This window comes from Miscanthus floridulus, chromosome 6 (assembly GCF_019320115.1).
Source record: "Miscanthus floridulus cultivar M001 chromosome 6, ASM1932011v1, whole genome shotgun sequence".
NCBI classification, from domain to species: Eukaryota; Viridiplantae; Streptophyta; class Magnoliopsida; order Poales; family Poaceae; genus Miscanthus; species Miscanthus floridulus.
This window is the reverse complement of record NC_089585.1, coordinates 15,762,723-15,784,336: the sequence shown is the minus strand read 5'-3', so window position 1 is coordinate 15,784,336 and position 21,614 is coordinate 15,762,723. Positions and strand designations below refer to the sequence as shown.

Below are 21,614 nucleotides of genomic sequence, written 5' to 3'. Positions count from 1 at the left end.
TGCCCTACGTTCAGTCAGGGTTAGTCGATGACTTTATTCCTGAGCCTAGGCGCTCGAAGTCTATAGTGGGGGTACAAACGAGAAGGAGAAAAGAGGGGGTATACAAGAGGTTCGGTTGGCTCCGACCGGAAGGGCTGCAGTCGGAACTTGGTGGTCCTGCGGTTGTGAGGTGTTGATGTCAATCTAGTGAGTCTGAGCTTGAAGAAGTCGACCTCCCTTTGTTGGAGGGAGCGCATCCCCTTTTATAGATGAAGGGGATGGCTTTACAGGTGAGAGGGAGAGAGTACGGATGTTTCTAAGCCGTGTTGCCTACGCTGATGAAAACTGGATAATGGTTGACGCCCCCTGATACTGTTGATGTCGCTATAGGATGTTAGATGTGCACGGGGGTCGAGCTATCTTCTTCAGGAAGGATGGACGTCGGTACCTACAAATACTTCTTGATGCCTAGCGGCATGTGAGGAGCCATGCTATGTTCACCCGGTATGGCAAATCCTGGAGCCCATACTGTGATCGATGTCCAGAGACACGGGGGGGCTTACTGTATGGGAGTTGTTAGTGGCTCCAACAATACTTTGTGTCAGGGTGGCTGCAGAGCACTGTTTCATGCAGGGTATGGTCCCTGGTACAGTGGTTTTGACTTGTGAGCCATGCCTTGCCTTTCTCCGCACGTCTTCTGGTTCCTTCCGAATGGGGAGCCCCTGGCCGGATGGCTCCAGTCAGCTCTCAGTGCGCTGGTCAGAGAAGAGCGATGAGTAGGGTTCCCACGAGCCCCGATCATGGGGTCGGAGTCGCGGGGTCGGAGTAGGAAGCAGCATTTCAGGCCTTCCGATTGGGGAAACCATTTGGAGACGGCTGGTGCCCGAAGCGAGCGCTCCGGTTGGAGAGGTGGGCCGAAGAAGCTGACGAACGGGCACTTGTTCTTTTGGGTAGACCTTCCGGTCGGCGACCGGACTGCCCTTTTGGCCCATTGTGTTTTAGACTCTTGGGCCAACCCATGAACTATATCTTGTTTTCCTGGGCTGGGCCCGGGCGTGGAAGCCGGTCCTCGAGGGACCCCGGTTTTATGAACCCGACACCACCCATAGATCCTCTAGCCTATAGAATAAATTCTTGCACTGCTCAATCCGTTAATAGATCGATGTAAAACAATTACTCCTCTTTCCTCAAATAAATCTATTTTAGAGTTGTCTTAAATATAACTTTTAACAACCAAATTTATAAAAAAAATCAATATTTATGACACTAAATTAGATACCTTATGAAAATAAATATTTATGAGTTGTCTTAAACAATTACTCCTCTGCTTGGTTGGTTCTCTCCTCACTTTGGCCTACCAGGCATTCAATTTTCGATCGCCTGGGCTAAGATTGAATGCCTGGCAGTGGCTGGCGGCTGCCTGGGAGGCCACCAACCAAACACACCCTATATGTGTACATTGTAGGAACCAAGCACAATCTTTAAGAGACGTGAAAATGAACCACCTAACAAATTTGAATGGAGCATTGCAATTTGCAAGTTTCTTGGCTTATGTACCGGTATGAAGTTGGAACCCACTTCTCTTTAGGTTCCTAGTTGACCTAAATTTCTAATAGTCATATATCATGTGCCAATGTAGCCTTGTCATTTCTTGTTAGGGAAGTACAATAGGCTTGTATAGGGCGTATTCGATAGTGCTCTGCACGAACGCCAACCAAACATGCAAATGCCACTCCGCTGAAGAATCTTTGCAAATCGCGCTAAGAGGAGCGAGGAGTATCTAAAATAAGAGCTTCATCCAGTTTCTTCTCGATCCCTTGGGACCAGCAAGGATCGCCTATGAGGCCACGGCACCGTGGGCTAGGGAAGGGGAGTGGCAAACCAAGGACACGATGGAAGACGAGATGGTACCATGGCATGAGCCGAGGAACCGAGACAGTGGCGCGCCCCAAGGAGACAGCAGCATGGCATCGCACAGGCCAGGGAGGGGAGAGGAGGGTTAAGCCGATGACCATGAAGGCGTTGGAGAGGAAGAAGAAAGAGCAGAGGATATGCGTAGTGAGTTCGGCATGTGAGAAGATAAGGAGAGAAGAAAAAAAATAACAAAAAAATAAGGGCGTTATACATATTTTACTCTTTTCAACAAACAAGAGAAGTTCGTCTAAAGAACAAACAAGAGAAGTTATTTTACCAAAGTTTTTAGAGAACTAGTGAAGCTAGAGTCAGCAAAAGTTGTCTCATTGGAAAAGTTGTTGAAGTTGTTTTAACTAGGGCTGGAGCTCGATCTACTAGACATGGCTAGGATGCCAAAAGTGGTAATCATAGACACACTATGCACCTATACCAACAGACGGTGCAGCAACTTCAACGCTGAATCATTAACCAGCAAGCAAATAGTAAATTTGTGTGTTAATCTTGCTAAATAAGTCCAGATTTGGGAGAGAAAATTCAATCACAAATAGTTCAGAAAAATATTAAATTTACTATCAAGGATCGCATGCTAAGAAAGCACAAAAGATCTCTTTGGTTACACTGCACATTTTTCTCTAGCTTTTCATGGTGCTTATGATATCATCAAATGCTTTCAATCAATGGTGAAACATCGTGCAAAGCTTTATTTTTTGTTATGGATTTATTTCATAATGTTTGAATTTTGGTACCCCTTACATAAAATCCTACATCAACGAGCACCCTTATAGAACAAAAAACCTAGATCTACCACTATCAAATATATTATCCAGGGCAGTAGGGCACGGATACATCAATGGACATTTTCACGATGTTGCTTCTTGTTACCAAAAGCATATGTGATGGCTCTCATATTTTTGCAATGTTTGTAATTTAATTTTCACCTTGTTTGGAAAGTTTCAGGATGGAGGCAAACGCCTCATGTTGAGCGTATAAGAGTAAGTATAATAAGGGGCTAGAAGCAGGCTAAATGTTGAGTGGAGGAGAGAGGGAAGAAGAGAGAGGAGAAGCGGGCTGTAAATTTACAACCGACTTGGACACAAGAACTAAGGAACTCTTTGAAAGAGATAAGTGGGCAATGCATTAATAGTGAAGATGTAACTACTATATAAGTAGGTTGAGAGGTAGGTTGTAAGAATTCATACAGCCAGCAACTGGCTATATTATTAGCCTTGCTCTAATAGGGGCAAAGCAACGTGTACTTATTGGGGTCAGCCTACCCCTACAAATTTTGGCAAATGCGCCCTGTTCGCTTAGCTTATAAGCCATACTTTTTCAGCCAACGAACAGTATTTTCTCTCACAATAAATCCGTCAACGGTACTTTCAGTCATGGCTTATCAGCCAAATGAACATGGCATATATAGATTCACTGTTTGCTAGTACATTTTGTCCGATGATCAATGGTGGCGAGCTGACCCTTGTGATTTTCGTGCCTGGCTTCGCCACTGGTGTAAGGATGCAAGTAAATAGTGTTTTGTTGGATAGTTAATTGCTTACTTCATCCCCTTAAATTAATTACTAAGTATTTGGCATGCTATTTTATTCATGCTATTTAATGCCTTCGATCTTCCTAAAAAATGGGCATACAATGTCCGATTCAGTTTTTAGAGGCCTCCAAAATTCTAAATTCCAAACGTAATGATTGCTTCAAGGTGCAATCAACCATACGCGTCTTGGGTGTTTGGTTTGCATTTCGTTTAGTCACCTAAATCAGTTCTTAAACTTTAGTTAGCCCCAGTTTGGTTTGGTGGATTAAAAGAGAAAAGAGGTCTTTTAGTCCCTTTTCATCAGGGTGTTTGGCTTCAAAGTGACAAAAAGATGAGGTTTAGTTTAATTTAGCAACATTTAAGTGACTAGTTGGCTAAAACCCTTTTAGAGCCTCTTTGGCAGGGCTCCTGCAGGGGCTTCAGCTCCGCCTCTTGTAGGAGTTGTGCCAAATGCATGTTTTGGAAAGGGCTCCGCATGAGGAGCCGGTCAAGAGTCGAAGCCATTTTTTGCCTGCGCAGGAGAAGCCTCAAAAACGAGCTTCACGCGGCTCCTTGCCGTGGGTTCACGTCGTCTAGTGCGAAGGAGCCGTTTTGCCAAACATTTTCCAGAACGGCTTCAGCTCCTCCAGAGGAGCTGCTCCTTCAGAGGAGCCAGAGCCGGAGCCATTTTCAGAGGAGCCAGAGCCCTGCCAAATAGGCCCTTAGTCCCATTTATTCAAAGTGTTTAGATAAAAAGTGACTAAATGGGACTAGATTTAGGAGATGAAGAGCGAACACCCCTTTACAAAACACTTAGTGATGCTTAATGGCACAACCAACCACAAACCACGTGCGTCTTCAAATTACAAACACTCAGTGATTTCTTTCAAGGCATAATCCACCACAAATCACATGGGTTTTCCAACACAGATATATACAAAGCTTAACAGGGTGGTACACAACATAAAAGCCATGATCATTTTCCATGAAGAACATGAGACTCTCACCATAAAATGAACAAAATGCAAAAAATGACACAGCACACCAGCTTAAGCAGCACTCTGTTTTGAATTCGAGCCTAGGAAGACATCAGTGAGCACCGTCTCGGACTGCAGCGACGCCTTCAGCAACGCCAAACCCTGCTAGGCATATGGATCATCTTGAAACCAACCACAAATCACATGCTTTTTTGAACACAAATACAAAGCTTAACAGGGTGATATATATACAATCCATGATTAATTTCCATGAAGCACCATAAAATAAACAAAATGCAGAAATTAAATGACTCGGCACACCAGCTTAAGCAACACTCTGTTTTGAATTGGAGCCTAGGAAGACATCGGTGAGCACCGGCTGGGACTGCAGCGACGCCTTCAGCAATGCCAAACCCTAGGCATATGGATCATCATGAAACCGTCGTCAGAATGTAAAGAACACACTAATCAATCTCGGTGAAATCAAATGTGCCCGAAGACGATCTGAGATACAGTATGAGAAATAACCTCTTTGTGACCGATCTCCACGTCCTTGGCCTACAGCCCGCTGATGTCGGTGACGCCGAGGGAGACGAGCGCGGCGACAGCGGTGATGGTGGAGATGGGCACCACGGAGAGGTCGTCCATCACGGTGTACATCACTGTATCCCACACGTACCCGCCGCTGCTTCCGCTTCCCGCGTTCACCGCCGCTGCAGCTGCTGCGCTGCAATCGGGCTCCACGAGCTACACCTCCATGTTAGATTGATCTCCCAGCCAATAAGCCCAATGGCCTATTGGACCTTGGTCACGCGCCCTGACTTGGCATTTGTTACCGGGTTACTTGGCAGATTCCAGAGCAATCCTAGAATAGAACACTGGAAATTGGTAAAGAAAGTCTTGCGTTATTTGCAAGGAACGACAGGCCTCATGATGATGTATAGAAGATCTGATTCACTCCATATAGTGGGATATTCAGATTCTGATTATGCGGGAGATAATAGAAAATCCACGTCTGGATATGTGTTCACTCTCGCAGGGGGAGCTATTTCATGGAAAAGCTCAAAGCAAACCGTCACTACATCATCCACAATGTATACCGAGTTTGTAGCATGTTATGAGGCAATGGGGTAGGTGAACTGGCTAAAGAAGTTCATACCCAGTTTGAAGGTGGTTGACGACATCAATAGACCACTGAAGTTATACTGCGATAATAATCCAGCAGTATAGTATGCTCACAACAATAGGTCAAGTGGTGCTGCCAAACACATTGACATAAAGTATTATGTTGTGAAGGATAAAGTCTGGGATCAAATGATAAGTCTTAAGCATATAAGTACCGAAAAGATGCTCGCAGATCCGCTTACAAAAGGCTTACCACCCAACATGTTCAGAGAACATGTAGCCAGCATGGGTTTAAGGGAAAGCCTATGATTCCTGGACTATAAAGGGCCCAAAAGTTAAAGTAACTATTTTATATCAGAGACGTGCATTGTAGCTGTTAAATCCATCGGCGATTGACCGTGACGATGAAACATGCTCTATGCATCGTCTGTGAAGAAATGAGTAAGGATAAAAGGATTGAAGTTTACAGTTTAAAGATAAAACTAATAGTGAGATCAAGGGGGGGAATGTTAGATTGATCTCCCAGCCAATAAGCCTAATGGCCTATTGGGCCTTGGTCACGCGCCCTGATCGGGGGTGCCCAACCCTACATGGTTGGTGGGCCCCCGTCGCACTGCGCTATATAAAGTGGTAGGGGCCGGTGGCTCAAGGTACGAGGTTCACCGTGAGCCGCAAACCCCACCTACAAACCCTAGCCCGATCTGAGAGGGCGCGCAGCCAGTGACGGGAAGCTCCACTGACTTTGTCGTCGTCGCTGCCACACCGTCTGTCTACACTGCATCGACGTCTGTGCCACCTCTACTCCACCCATCGCTGCCCGTGCGTAGACCTTCATCACCGAACATGAGATGGCCGGCTCCAGTTCATCCATGACTCCCTCCGAGGGCTCAGGTTCAACACCAACACCTCTCTCTCTATCTCTCTATCTCCACCTCTCGGTCTAGATGTACTAGGGCTTATCTAGATTAACTGGTTACCTAGAAGTCCCTTGGTTCTACTCTAGATCGTTTCTATGGATCAAACATTGGTACCAGAGCCACGGTTTAGGTATAGATCTGGCTTAACAAATAGAAATCCAGTGCAGATCTAGAATGTAGAAAGGGGCTTCGGCCGACAAAGGGTTCAGTTGAACCCTAACCTCGATCCCTTCGGATCTGAGAAAAGATGTAGGTTCGGATGAAAGAAAATCTAACCCTAACTGTAGATCGGGTTCGGGAAAAGAAAAGAAAAGATACATCCAAACCCTAGATCGAGTTTTGGGACAGAGATGATAACAAGGTTTCAACTGGAAACCGAACTTCAAACTCGAGAAGAAATCAAATCGGGGAAAAAGAAAACAGTGGCCATCCCAAACCCTAACCCTAACCCTAATCGGCAAATCGGATGAAATCCGAACAAACGAATCAAAAGAAAGGGGAAGAAAGAAAGGGGGTGGCCTACCACGCCGTTGCGCGGCACTGCAGTCACGCCGGCGCGCGGGGAAAAGAAAGGCCTACTGGGGGCACGGCTCGCCGGGATCCGGCCATAGGGGTGCCGCGGCCAGGCCACTCGACGGTGGCGTGCTCACCCGCTGGGGAGCGCGCACGCCGGCGAGGGGGCCGGCGACGGCGTCGGAGCTCGCTGCTTACTCTCACCATGGTCGCTCGCTTGGTGACTGACTGAGGAGAGCTGTGAGGCGAAGAGAGAGAGAGAGCGAATGAGAATGAATTAGGGTTTTTGGCTTCGGAGGCGCACCGTGTCGTTTTATTCCGAGCGAAACGTCTGCTCGGCCATCCGATGCTGAATGGACGGCCAAGATTGAATGGGCCAGCGCCGCAGCCCAGGCGGGATAGGGCGCGAGGCCAAATTCCCGGCCCAGGCCCAGGTTGCAGCCTGGGCGCGGGGGAGCGCGCTGGAAGCCGCCTGTAGCCGTGGGCCGTGGGCCGTTTGCGCTGCTATGGGCCAAAATGGTCGAACACAGTGAAATAGAATTAAAAGATTTTTCCAGAAACTTTTGATGCATATTAGATGAATCTGTATTGCATTTTTTTATGCAAATTTCTGTACAAAATTTATCCAACGATATTTTTTTGTTCAGTAAATAGTAAAGTTGCTTCTGGAAAATAAAATTAAAAGATTTATTAAAGTTTCCACTGCGTACTTAAAAATTGTTGTTTTCATTATTAAATTCGAACTAACGGAAGAATTTAATTTTGAAACATAGAAAAATTTTACAGTTATTATAATGTTGTTATTATTCTGACCAACGTTGATTAATAGCAATATTATAATGTTGATCTTATTATAGTTTTTTGTTATGCATTATATCTATTTCTGTCCAACGGTGATGTAGATTTAATGTATAAAACAATTATATGTTTTAATTTTGACCAACGTTAAACTAAGGCATGCAATTGTTGTTGTTATTATTTGTGTTCTCACACTATTTGAATTATGTTTTTAGGAGGATATAACTTGATGAGTTGTATCAAAGAGATCCCCACTCTAAAAGGTGATAACTATATTGAGTGGAAGAAAAAGATAGACCTGGCTTTCATCCTCGCTAAGGTGGACTGGGTTATCACCACACCGTGTCCCAAAGAACCTGTGACACCGGTGAGGGAGACAGATGAGACTGATGCTGCATGGCAGAACAGAGAGCGGGACTTTGCTCCCGTAAAGATGTCTTTTGACCTTGAAAATAGAAAGTGGGTCACAGCCAATAAGAAATGTTTGGCTGTGATAAAGAATACAATTGAGCCTGCAATAGTGGGCTCAATTCCAGACTATGACACGGTCACAGAGTACCTAGAAAGAATAAAGAGTCAGTTCACTGGCTCTTCAAAGACATATGCAACCCAGCTGATCAAGCAGCTAGTTATAGAAAGGTACTCTGGTGGCGGCAGTGGCATTAGAGAGCACATACTAAGAATGAGCAATCTGGCATCTAAGCTCAAACCAATGGATTTGACACTCAAGGATGAGTTTCTTATTCATTTTATTTTTGCTTCTTTGCCCAAAGAATTTGACACCTTTGTTGTTAATTACAACATACAGCTTGAAAAATGGGATTTAGAAAAGCTCATAGCCATGTGTGTGCAGGAGGAGGAAAGAATAAAAGTTTCACAAGGTGGTACTGTCAACTACCTAAAAGATAAGAAAAAGAACTATAATAATAGCTCTTCCTCCAAGTCATCTGGAAAGGGTCCCATGCAACAGTCTTAGAACAAGCAATTCCCAGTGGATAAAGATCAGTGTCTCTACTGTAAGAAGATGGGACATTATAAGAAGAATTGTCCTGATTTTCAAAAGATGATAATGAAAAATAAAGGTGAGAACATTATTACGTTCACAAATGAATCCTTGTATGTAAAGTTTTCAAAATCTACTTGGTGGATTGATTCAGGTGCAACTATTCATGTTGCTAATTCATTATAGGGATTCCGTTCGATGAGAACTTTGTAAAGAAGCGAAAGTTTCATTAAAGTCGCAAATGGAGTACAAGCAGATGTTGAGGCCGTTGGCGATCTTCCGCTAGAGCTTGCTGATGGCTTCATACTTTTTCTTAGAGATGTTTTTTATATACCTTCTTTGCAAAGAAACTTGGTTAGTGTATCAAAGTTGGACCATGATGGTTATGATTGCCATTTTGGAAATGGCAAATGTCAGATATTGTTTAATAATAGATGTATTGGTCTTGCCTTCCGACAAGACGAGCTTTATTTATTATCACTTCGTGAAAATGTGAATTTTGTATGTGATGTGAATGAGAATGTATCCTCATCGAACAATGCAAACAGAAAACGAAAGAGAGCTCACGATGCGTTGTCAAAATTATGGCACTGTCGTTTAGGCCATATTTCGAGGGGGAGAATAGAAAGACTAGTTAAGAATGATATTCTTCCTCCATTAGAGCTCTCAGATTTAGAACAATGTAGAGATTGCATAAAAGGAAAGTATGTAAAGAAAATTAAGAAAGATGTCAAACAAAGCGCAAAAATTCTACAGATTATTCACACAGATATCTGTGGTCCTTTTCCTGTAAAGAGTGTGGATGGTTTTGATTCATTCATAACATTCACAGATGATTACTCCTGTTATGGCTACATTTATCCAATTAAAGAAAGAACAGAAGCGTTGGATAAATTTAAAATATTTAAAGCAAAAGTTGAAAATCAGCATGATTTAAAGATTAAGATAGTCAGATCTGACCATGGGGGGGAGTACTATGGTCGGCATACCCCATATGGACAAGTTCCTGGACCTTTTGCAAGGTTCTTACAGGAGAATGGCATAGTCGCCCAGTATTCAACACCGGACGAACCTCAGCAGAATAGAGTAGCTGAAAGGCGTAACCGTACCCTGATGGATATGGTGCGTAGTATAATAAGTTACTCCACTTTACCGATGAGTTTGTGGATGGAGGCGTTAAAAACCGCCATTCATATTCTCAATAGAGTACCAAGTAAGTCGATGCCCAAAACACTGTATGAGTTGTGGACAGGAAGAGTACCCTCACTTAACCACTTACGTGTGTGGGGAGCCCTGCTGAGGCTAAAGTTTTTAACCCAAACATTGGGAAGCTAGATCCCAAAACAGTGAGTTGCCATTTCATTGGCTACCCAGAAAAGTCAAAAGGTTTTCATTTCTACTGTCCGAACAGACATACAAAGTTTGTGAAAACGAGACACGCTGTCTTCCTAGAGGATGAAATGATTAGGGGGAGCATGGTAGCTCAAGAAATTGACCTTGAAGAGAAGCGGGTGTATGCACCCACTCTGATCATTCATGAGCCATTTTTTTCACAACCTGATGTTGCTGCACCGACAGTACAAGACACTGTGGTGCCAGCACCTGTTGTTATCCCGCCCATGGCAACAATGAATGATGATGAGGAACCTGTGCCTCAGGATCCTATAGAACCTATTGCCACACATGAGGGGGAGCAACAACAGCCTCAAACAGAAAATGTGCCAAATGAGGAGGCCCCTAGAAGGTCTCAAAGAGTTAGAAAATCAGCTATTCTTGTTGATTATGAAGTGTACAACACTGAAGAATTTCAAATGGAGGATGATCCCACCTCATTTGAAGAAGTCATGAAAAGTGATCATTCATCAAAGTGGCTTGAGGCCATGGAAGATGAAATGAGATCAATGAATGCAAATAAAGTTTGGGATTTGAAGATAATTCCTAAAGGAGCCAAAACAGTAGGCTGTAAATGGGTCTACAAAACAAAACTTGACTCTCAAGGGAATATAGAGAGATATAAAGCCCGACTTGTGGCAAAAGGCTTTACACAAAGAGAAGGGATTGATTACAATGAGACCTTTTCTCCAGTCTCATGTAAGGATTCCTTCAGAATCATAATGGCATTAGTGGCACATTACGATTTAGAATTACATCAGATGGATGTAAAGACGGCATTTCTCAACGGAGACTTAGAGGAAAATGTTTACATGGCACAACCGAAAGGTTTTGTCATGGAAGGAAAAGAACATTTGGGATGCCGCCTAAAGAAATCTATTTATGGATTACAACAAGCTTCAAGACAGTGGTACTTGAAGTTTGATCAGACAATAAAGAATTTTGGGTTTAAAGATAATGTTGAGGACAATTGTGTCTACGCAAAGTTTAAGAATGGGAAGTTTATCTTCCTTGTCCTGTATGTGGATGATATCTTACTTGCTAGTAGTGATGTCAATCTACTACTGGAAACAAAGAAGTTTTTGTCCTCAAAATTTGATATGAAAGATCTTGGTGAAGCTTCGTTTGTTCTAGGGATCGAGATTCACCGAGATAGAAGAAAAGGGGTATTAGGACTGTCACAAAAGGCATACATAGAAAAAGTCTTAAAGAAATTCAGTATGCACAAATGTAGTCCCTCACCTGCTCCTATAGTCAAGGGCGATAGATATGGGGATTTTCAACGCCCCAGGAACCAATATGAGATCGATCAAATGAAAGTGGTTCCATATGCTTCAGTTGTCGGAAGCTTGCAATATGCTCAAGTGTGCACGCGCCTTGACTTGGCATTTGTTACCGAGTTACTTGGCAGATTCCAGAGCAATCCTGGAATAGAACACTGGAAAATGGTAAAGAAAGTCTTGCGTTATTTGTAAGGAACGAAAGGCCTCATGATGACGTATAGAAGATCTGATTCACTCCATATAATGGGATATTCAGATTCTGATTATGCGGGAGATAATAGAAAATCCATGTCTGGATATGTGTTCACTCTCGCAGAGGGAGCTATTTCATGGAAAAGCTCAAAAAAACCATCACTACATCGTCCACAATATATGCCGAGTTTGTAGCGTGTTATGAGGCAACAGGGCAGGTGAACTGGCTAAAGAAGTTCATACCCGATTTGAAGGTGGTTGACGACATCAATAGACCACTGAAGTTATACTGCGATAATAATCCAGTAGTACAGTATGCTCACAACAATAGGTCAAGTGGTGCTGCCAAACACATTGACATAAAGTATTATGTTGTGAAGGATAAAGTCCGGGATCAAATGATAAGTCTTGAGCATATAAGTACCGAAAAGATGCTTGCGGATTCGCTTACAAAAGGCTTACCACCCAACATGTTCAGAGAACATGTAGCCGGCATGGGTTTAAGGAAAAGCCTATGATTCCTGGACTATAAAGGGCCCAAAAGTTAAAGTAACTATTTTAGATCAGAGACGTGCATTGTAGCTATTAAATCTATCGGCGATTGACCGTGACGATGAAACATGCTCTATGCATCATCTATGAAGAAATAAGTAAGGATAAAAGGATTGAAGTTTACAGTTTAAAGATAAAAGTAATAGTGAGATCAAGGGGGAGAATGTTAGATTGATCTCCCAGCCAATAAGCCCAACGGCCTATTGGGCCTTGGTCACGCGCCCTGATTGGGGGTGCCCAACCCTACATGGTTGGTGGGCCCCCATCGCACTGTGCTATATAAAGTGGTGGGGGCCAGCGGCTCGAGATACGAGGTTCACCGTGAGCCACAAACCCCACCTCCAAACCCTAGACCGATCTGAGAGGGCGCGCAGCCAGCGACGGGAAGCTCCACTGACTTCGCCATCGTCGCTACCACACCGTCCGTCTGCACTGTATCGATGTCTGTGCCACCTCTACTCCACCCGTCGCTGCCCGTGCGCAGACCTTCATCACCGAACCTGAAATGGCCGGCTCCAGTTCATCCGCGACTTCCTCCGAGGGCTCAGGTTCAACACCAACACCTCTCTCTCTATCTCTCTGTCTCCACCTCTCGGTCTAGATGTACTAGGGCTTATCTAGATTAACTGGTTACCTAGAAGTCCCTCGGTTCTACTCTAGATCGTTTCTATGGATCAAACACTCCGTGGTCATCTTGCGTTTGCACACGGGGCACGGTGTGCCGCTGACCCTGGTGGCGTAGTCACCTCGAGGAGCAGCTGCAGCCCTTGCACCTGAACAGCTGGCCGCCATCCGGCTTTGGCGGCGCCTCCGCCGGAACCGCCGCCGTGGGCGTGGCGCCAACGAGCTGGGGGATGGTGGCGGGCTTCAGCAGCGCGTCCTTGGCGGCGTCGTGGCAGCACACGTGGCCGCCGCCGTCCAGGCTCTCCACGCTTCGGTACAGGTTGCCGACTGAGCCGACCATGGCTCCCGTCGCCGTCGGGCGCTTGGCCGCCGCAGTGAGTTGCTGGTCGAGCGGTGAGACCGAGCCGGCCCTGGCACTCGTGGCGAGGAGCTTCGTCACCGTGGAGAGGGGGAGGGCGAGCAGGGAGAAGAGGAAATCGATCACCTCCTTGCCGGCCTTGGCGTACACGACCCGCTGCGCCTTGGTGTCAACCAGGAGCTTCATGGTGAGAACGGCGACGGTAGAGATTTACTCGGCGGTAGGTTTTGGTGCCATCTCAGGAATCGCGCGCGCCACGCGGTGGAGGAGCGGCAGCGGTGCAAGCAGTTTGGCGAAAGCAATGAGAGCGTGAGACAACTTCATGCGCTGGAGATTTATGAATATTCTGCTTGGGAGACGAAGGGATTTGCTTGCATTGCATCGATGGTAGTGTGTGTGCGAGGACGGAAGCCAAACGCTTAATTCGCCGCGACCGTCAAACTGTCTCGCCTCCGTCCTCATTCCTCGGTCCTCGCTACGGCGGACGCGAACCGTCGCAATTCTACATGCACATGCACACGACCGGTACGATTCCGGCTTGGGCTTTAATTCGGAGGCCCAGAAGCCACGTGTTGACGACGATCATGGGCCAGCGCTCGACGTACACATGTCTCCCCACTCTCTACTGGGCTAAACTTGCGTAGGCCGAGTTACCAAGCTTACTGCTAGGCCCCATGTGCCCAAAGGCTCATAAACCTTCCCATCCGGCCATCCGCATTTCCGCACACGAAACAGCAGGGGGCAAAATAGTACAGTAGTATATAGAACCCAAAAGGCCAAAACCCATCGACCTCGTCGCCGGCAGCGCCAGCGCCCAGCGGCGGGCATCAACAGCAGGCCAGCAGCACTGTGAACGCCTTCCCCTCGTTATTCACCACGCTAATCCTCCTCCGCCTCCTCTTACCTTTGATTTTTTTTCGTTCCTCTTGTTCACGCTTGTTGGTTTCAGCGGTCAACAGTATTTTCCTCTTATAAAAAACCAGCACTAGCCAGTCCAAATCAGCCCAGAAACCAATAAGCGAACACACGGATTGTTTTTATTACACGAGATGGGTGTACCCTGTCCGATTTCGACCGTTCCATCTTGCCGTGCAAATGTCGTCGTTGCTGATTTCCCTGTCTATGTTTGGATGGTGATTATCCCACTCTTCACGCGCTGCCTGGGCCGGTTAGGATTCCTAGGGTTTAGTGGTTGGGCTAGAGTTGGGTTTGGATTTGGGCCAGGGGACCAAAGCTCTATTCTGCGATGGACATGAACAAGCAGAATGTGCAGGATCATTTATAATTGACTGTAATTGAGTATCTGGGCATTGGGGGAATCTGATCCTAGGTTGTTTGTCACAATATAGGATTATAGGTTTACAAGATTCTTGTGCTCAAACGAAAGTGATTTGCACGATTTCCGCTAGTTGTGATTTAAATTTGGTTGTCCCATTAATTTCTGTCTCTCCCAAGTCCCAAGTGCTACGAAGAGTTTTCGTACCTTGTTTTTATTTCCATTTTCTGCCTCCTCTGAATACAGCTGAAGCTGTATACCTATACCAGTTTGACAAATTGGAACATGATAATGCTCTGTTTTTTTTAAAGGCCGTGATGCTGTTTTATTACTGGGCTATTGACCATCAGGGAAATGTAGATCAGTTGGTACTCAGCTAGTAACCAAAGACGATGTTCTTGTTGTGCGATCAGTTTCTCTTGGTTTCTACTTTATAGATAGAAGTTGACACAATAATAATGTTTCTCATTCTGCTTATCACCTCCATTAAAATCAATTGTTCTGTTGCAAAACTGAAACACGCATTTTTTTACTCTGTTCTGGTAAATTCGAACTCTAACACTAGTTAACTATGAACGCCTGTATAACTTCCTTTCCCTGGTGGCAGTAGCAGACACCAATAAGCCACCAAGAGATTGGAAGACTTATCATAAGGACAGGATATCATGGCTACTAATGAATTATCGTTGAAGCTCTTGATTGATACCAAGGCTCAGAAAGTCTGCTTTGCTGAGGCTGGCAATGAAGTTGTTGAGTTCCTCTCCACCCTCTTGTGCCTCCCTGTGAGCACCATTACCAGTTTGCTTACCAAGGAGCGAATGGTTGGCAGCATTGGGAATGTTCTTGACAGTCTGCAGGAACTGGACGCCAAGTATGTGATCTCAAGCAGGAGCAAGGAACGCTATGTCAGCCCAGCCGTCGCTCCCAGTGTGCTTCATCCTTTGCAGCAGCTTCTGGATGCACCGCTAAATGCCAATGATAGTTTTTTCACATGTCAGGGGAAAACGGACAGCTATGGAAGACTTGCTGCACCTGCATGTGGTTATTTTTCTGCTATAAAGGGCACCATATGCCCTAGTTGTTCCAATTCAATGAATGTTGCAATGAGACATGTCAAAGCCGATGGGTTGGTGGCTGGGACTGCCACGTACACTGTCAAGGACGATCTCTCAGTAACTCCGGCATCTAGCGTGTCTAGCATTGCCTTGCTTGCACAGAGTGGTGTGAAGGATCTGAGCACGCTGCAAGAAAGGATCGTGAAGATTAGCAAGGAAGAGGTTGCATACTTATTTATTATTCTCCTTGTAAGTTGTTTTGGTACTTTCAAACCTGTTGTGTTTATTGTGATTTCTGTATCCAAATGCAGGTGTTGGAGATACTTCTTGCTTCCTTGAAGTCTAAGACAGTCCTGACCGATGCCTTTCTCCAGAAGAAAAAAGTTCGATGCAAGAAGGAAACTGCTGCTTAATAATGCATGCATGGCCCCATTTCTATTGGGCTTCTCATGTCTAGATCACCACCAGTAGTTTACTCAGAATGGTAGTTACAAGTTAAAGCTAGTGGACAGAGGACAAATCAGCTATAACCCCTTTCATGCTCAAGAACTACTGCCAGTGGAGTCTTCCATGCTTTGATGACCATTTCACATGGTACGAAGCAAAATAGATGGATATATGGCCTTATCTTGTGTTACTTTTTTCTAGCAGTGATTGAATAATTTTAGTAGGCTGTTGATTTCTTATGTATACATTTCAATTTTCAGTTGACAGATACTTAATTGGAGGTGCTTGCAACTGTGGCCAAAATTTGTGTTGTGATTTCTGAATATTTCCTCAATTTAACCACCAAATTCTGTTGACACCATAAAATCAACTGGCTGGACTTTGGAGCAGAAAAAGAGTCGAAGCCAAGAAATTTGAATCCTAGGACAACACAGAAGCTTTTGACTTGGCTTTGGGTTATCTTCTGTGGGGAGCGGGTTGTAGGAGGAAAAAGGGGAAAAAAGCATATCCTTATAGTTCACATCTACCATTGTCAAACTTTGTGCGTGTCTTTGTCATGATTCTAGATGCTTAATAAACTTCACATTAATATAGGATAGTACTTTAGTTTATCTCTAGCACCAACCAATACTTTATTAGAAGTTTGCCTAGTCAAAGTCTCAGTGTTTGTGAAGTTCTGCCACGCAAACCCATATTATGACTTCTTCACAATGCTGATGAATAACATTTTCTTTCTTTCTTTCAATGCACACATGCTTCCTGAATATTGGCATTAGCATTAGCATTAGCATTGGCTATGATTTCTTCATGTTTCTGCCAATTATTGTGCATTCAGGCATGTCCCTATGAATAAATTCTCCTTCTCTAGAAAATAAAAACATAATCCAACTCCTCGTCTATTATACCAATACAGGAGAGATCACAAGAATCACTAACCGCCATGGCATCCAGGACCAGCTTCAAGAGCTTTCTTCTGCGAGTTTCTGCAGCTCTTGTCATCCTAGGAAACCTCACCTGCAGTTGCTTCGAATTCAGCTACCCAACCTTCGACACAGCCAACCAGGCTGATTTCAGCTTCAGCCCAGGCTCAGGAATTGCAAATGGATCCCTGCAGATCGCGCCGAGCACCGGAAACATCAGCAGCCGATCAGGAAGGGTCTGCTACGTAAGGGAGACTCTCAACCTTTGGAACAGCAATATGACAGCGCCTGTGTCGTTCTTCACCAAGTTCGTGCTAAACATCCAGCCACAGAACAGGACTGTTGGAGAAGGTATGGCTTTCATACTCACAAATAGCCCGGCACTTCCCAGCGACAGCAGCGGGCAGTGGTTCGGCATCACCAACAACCAGACGGATGGCGCAACCAAGAACCGGGTTGTCGCGGTAGAGTTTGACACGAGGAAGAGCTTCAAGGACGACCCCGATGGAAACCATGTCGGGATCGACATCAACAGCATCAACTCAACTTACTGGTACCCAGTCAGTAATCTTTCCATCGTTCTGTCTAGTGGGTCTGATGTGTGGATTAGAATAGAGTACGATGGCACTGCTGCAATGTTGAGAATACAAGCAGTCCAGAAAGGTCACACCTTCGAGTATTTTTGGCCCCTTGATCTGTCATGGCATCTCTTGTTGGAGAACCTCACTCTCGGTTTTGCAGCTTCAACCGGGCGATTTCGCTGTACTGAATCAGATAAAGTCATGGAATTTTAGTACGCCTGGCGCCGACTCCAACAGTAAATTGGGGCATAGGAGGAAGCTGACTTTGGTTCTTGCCTTACTGGCCCTATTTCTGATTGCTCTGTCATCGTCTCTGGTGTTCTTCGTATGGCGAAGGATGACAGACAGGACTGCGAAGGCTAGCCTACCGCAACCTGGAGAAGATGATCGACGGTCGACGCACATGGTCCGGTCAGATTCAAGCTCAGGGAGCTCAGGAGTGCAACTGCCAACTTCAGTCCTGCTCGTAAGCTTGGCCATGGCGGCTTCGGCACAGTTTACCTTGGCTTCGGCACAGTTTACCTTGGCTGCCTTCAGAGGATGACGATGAACAATAGAGGTGGCCGTGAAGCGGGTGTCGACGACCGGAAATTCCAGCCGAGGGGAGCAGGAGTTCGTGGTGGAGGTGAACACGATCAGCAAGCTCTCACACCGCAGCCTCGTGAAGCTCATCGGGTGGTGCCACGAGAGGGGCGAGCTGCTCCTCGTGTACGAGTACTTCCCCATGGGCAGCCTGGACAGGCACCTGTACGCCGGCGAACGAAGCGCCGCCCCCTCGACAGCGGCGACAACCGCCGCTGCTAGTCCGGAGCTTACTTGGTAACGGCGGCACAAGATCATCTGCGGCGTGGCGTCCGCGCTGGAGTACCTGCACCACGGGAGCAGCAGACGGATCCTCCACCGGGACGTGAGGGCCAGCAACGTGATGCTGGACGAGGAGTACAACGCGCGGCTGGGCGACTTCGGCCTCGCCCGCGTCATCGAGCGGGACGGCGTGACGCACCATTCTACGAAGGCGGTGGCCGGCACCCGCGCCTACATGGCGCAGGAGAGCTTCTTCACCGGCCGCGCGACCCTCGCCACGGACATGTACGCGTTCGGCGTCTTCGTCATGGAGGTCATCAGCGGGAGGAGGCCGAGCAGCACCGTGCTGTACGGCAACGGCAACGGCGACGAACGCGATGAGCCAAGCCGCAGCAGGCGTGGCCGGCACCGGCAGCAGCAGCAGCCCATGTACATCGTGGACTGGACCTGGAGGCTCTACAGCGAGGGCAGAGCTTGACCCGGCGCAGGTGGAGCGCGTGGTGAGACTAGCCTTGGCGTGCTGCCACCCGAACCCGAGAGAAAGGCCGTCCATGAGGACGGCGGTGCAGGTGCTGATCGGCGGAGCTAAGGCGCCAGAGCCCCCATTCCACAAGCCCGCGTTTGTTTGGCCTCCTAGCGGCGGCGAGCCAGAGATCGATCGAGCTGCCGGATGTCGGGTTGCTCTTCACGGGAGGGCAGACAACCTATAGTTCGTTGAGCTGTTCTTCATTCGCTGGAAGGTGAGATACGTCGGCTGTATTTGTAGTTTTGTGCACCTGTTAAGCTAGGGAATTAAAATACTAGTCAGTACAAATCATTCGTAATACTGCTGAAAGTGTGTTGTATCCGTATGTGCAATGACTTGCCTAGTTTTCAGATAGTGTAATTACCCAGTTTATATGGGGTATATACAAAGTATTTCGTGCTAACAATGATATAAAAAGCATTTGAGTTACATTTTATTTGCAGGTCACTGCCCGTGTAAACATTGTTGCATGTGTTTGTTTTTTTCAATCCCTTTCTGCAAACTCCTGAGTTTTTTTTTTTGTGCGAAAAAGACAAATTTCTGAGTTCATGCAACTTTTGCCTGATCATTAGTAGGAATGCGGGCATGTGTTTACTTTAGGGACTTCTAGGGATGGAATAGACCCATCCCTAATTTTTGGGATATACATCTGTTTCTATAATCCTATCCTATGTTTGGATTTGGGGACACATGCAGTGAGATGAGGTAGCTAGAATATGGGACTCATGTGATCAAACAGTAGCCATTGATTCAAGACTATTTACTCTAATGATTTACCAGATTCAAGTAGACAAATTTGAGCTAAAACCCATGCCTTGTTGTGAGCAACTTGTCAATTCCCAGTGTAAGAAGACTCCTGGCCTAAGCGCCACTGCTTCACCTCAGTTCCGCGTGGCACCTTGGTTGACGAACCGCTTCAAGATCCGGACCAACTCCTCGTTCGCCTGGCTCCACCCTCTTACGGAGAAGCCATGGCGCTCCCCCGCAAACTCGGCCAACTCCACTACCTTTCCCATCTCCTCCAACCTCGCCGCGTAGCGCCGCATGTGGTCCCGGAGCGTGTCAAGCCCTGGCACCACGACGAGCGCCGGTGGCAGCGGCAGCGGCTCCAGGCCGGGGCTGTCCCGGGCGAACGGGTTGGCCAGCGGGTGATCTCTGGTGGCGCACGCCGGCAGCACCAACCGCCAGATCTGATCGAACACGGCCGTCAGGGACACGTTGTCCGCTGACTCGGTCTCCGTCGCCGTGCGCTCGGCGCTGCCAAAGAACGCGGACAAGAGCACGTAGCCGGCGATGCGCGCTGGGTGGACCGCGAGCTTCCCCGAGGCGATCTGAACCACGACGTGGTGGGCGAGGTTCGCGCCGGCCGACACGCCGGACACGAACGTCTGCGCGAAGTCGGCCGACTCTTGGAGCCACGGCTCGGTGCCTTGGGCGCCCGCCGCGGCCTGCCTTCGCAACCAGGAGAAGAACGTCACGCCGTCGTCGATGGCCGCGGGCAGGCGGTGCTCGGGCGCGAGGCGGTACTGGACGGAGAGCACCACGGCGGGGAGCTCGGCGGCGAAGCGCTGGCAGCAGGAGTGGAACATGGGCTTGTCGTAGCCGCCGGTGCAGTACCCGCCGCCGTGGAAGTAGACGAGCACGGGGAGCTTCCCGCGAACCGACGACGACCTGTACACGCGGACCTTGAGGCCGCGCGCCGCGTCGTAGGCGACGTCCTTCCACTGAACGCCGGGGGCGTCAGGGAACGGCCCTGCCGGCATGAGGACGGATTCGTCGCCACGGACAACTGAGCCGTCGCTGAGGAGCCGGACGACGCCGAAGAAGTCCTCGACGACGTGCGGCGCGGCGTCGCTGGACATGGTGAGCGATCGATCGACGGCGTCGGCGAGACGAGAAACTGGCCTTGAAAGTGGCAACACGCCACGACATGCACGGTTTCAGCGTTGGATCTGAATGCAACTGAATAGAGGCTGACACAGACACCTCGCACTCGCTCGCACCGGACGTGCCAGGTCGAACATGTGATTGCGAGGTTTCATATGGCAGCCATGGCCGGGAGAGAAATATCTAAGCCAACTCAATAGTCAACACGAGTTTTGCCCCAATATAATAAATTAAATACTTTAAAATCCGAATACTAATCCGGATACGCCATACGAGATGTGACGATACGAGAGTGACTTGAAGCCACTGCCAATATATCAAATTCTGAATCGGAGGCCCGTAGGTTAGATGGTAAGTACTTTATCTAATTAATTAAGCTCCTAAGTGATGATATGCTTGTTGACACTTAGGATGATTTATGGAACAATGTTCATGTAGATCAACATAAAATTACTAGCTTAACTGAAACTATACATGCAGCCATTTATTTAGATTATAAAGCAACGATTAATTAGTTGCATACAACCAATTACTTCTAAGCCTTACTATTAACATCAACAGTTTATATGTATCACAAGCACCATAGAAAACATCATGGTCCAGCATAATTTATTTATTTAAACGCATTTATTAATTTAATTAGATAATTAGGGGAAATAACAAACATAAATCAAATATGCACAATAAATTCTCAAAAAAATACAATGGCCTCCGAGTGCTCCCAATAGACTACTGTAAAAATTTCACACCATTTGAACATGCAAAACATCCTCTACAAAAATAACAAGCTGGCAAGGTTTATTTTAGTGAAAATAGTTAACCCTATAGAAAAGTGTCAAACAACCGATTCTATATTTTTCTTAGCTTCATACTAGTGCCATAATATTGTACAAAAATTTACAGGGCAACATATTCCTTATTTTTATCCCTATAATTTTCATCAGAAAACATCATTTATTAATAGATAAA

At 46.6% G+C, this 21,614-nt stretch overlaps 3 protein-coding genes and 1 pseudogene across 6 annotated transcripts; 2 read left to right on the top strand and 2 right to left on the bottom strand.

Annotated features, from left to right (window-relative positions):
- Positions 1 to 4,950: 4,950 nt before the first annotated feature.
- Positions 4,951 to 13,335, bottom strand: LOC136460264 (uncharacterized). The gene is made up of 2 exons (XM_066460035.1): positions 12,914 to 13,335; positions 4,951 to 5,119 (listed from the first exon to the last, which is right to left on the bottom strand). The coding sequence occupies exons 1-2, from the start codon at positions 13,333 to 13,335 to the stop codon at positions 4,951 to 4,953; spliced, it is 591 nt and encodes a 196-aa protein (XP_066316132.1).
- Positions 13,336 to 14,917: 1,582 nt separating this feature from the next.
- On the top strand, positions 14,918 to 15,895 carry LOC136461747 (uncharacterized). The gene is made up of 2 exons (XM_066461053.1): positions 14,918 to 15,702; positions 15,792 to 15,895. The coding sequence occupies exons 1-2, from the start codon at positions 15,091 to 15,093 to the stop codon at positions 15,891 to 15,893; spliced, it is 714 nt and encodes a 237-aa protein (XP_066317150.1). The 5' UTR covers positions 14,918 to 15,090; the 3' UTR covers positions 15,894 to 15,895.
- Positions 15,896 to 15,897: 2 nt separating this feature from the next.
- LOC136461745 (probable L-type lectin-domain containing receptor kinase S.5) lies at positions 15,898 to 19,016 on the top strand (annotated as a pseudogene).
- Positions 18,861 to 20,842, bottom strand: LOC136461746 (carboxylesterase 15-like). 4 transcript variants are annotated; one of them, XM_066461050.1, is made up of 2 exons: positions 19,536 to 20,842; positions 18,861 to 19,008 (listed from the first exon to the last, which is right to left on the bottom strand). In XM_066461050.1, exon 1 carries the CDS (start codon positions 20,618 to 20,620, stop codon positions 19,640 to 19,642), a length of 981 nt encoding a protein of 326 aa, XP_066317147.1. In that variant the 5' UTR covers positions 20,621 to 20,842; the 3' UTR covers positions 18,861 to 19,008; positions 19,536 to 19,639. The 4 variants fall into 4 exon arrangements, with proteins under 4 accessions (XP_066317147.1, XP_066317149.1, XP_066317146.1 ...); XM_066461052.1 differs by having other exon boundaries at positions 19,573 to 20,842; XM_066461049.1 differs by having other exon boundaries at positions 18,881 to 19,016.
- Between the last annotated feature and the right edge of the window lie 772 nt (positions 20,843 to 21,614).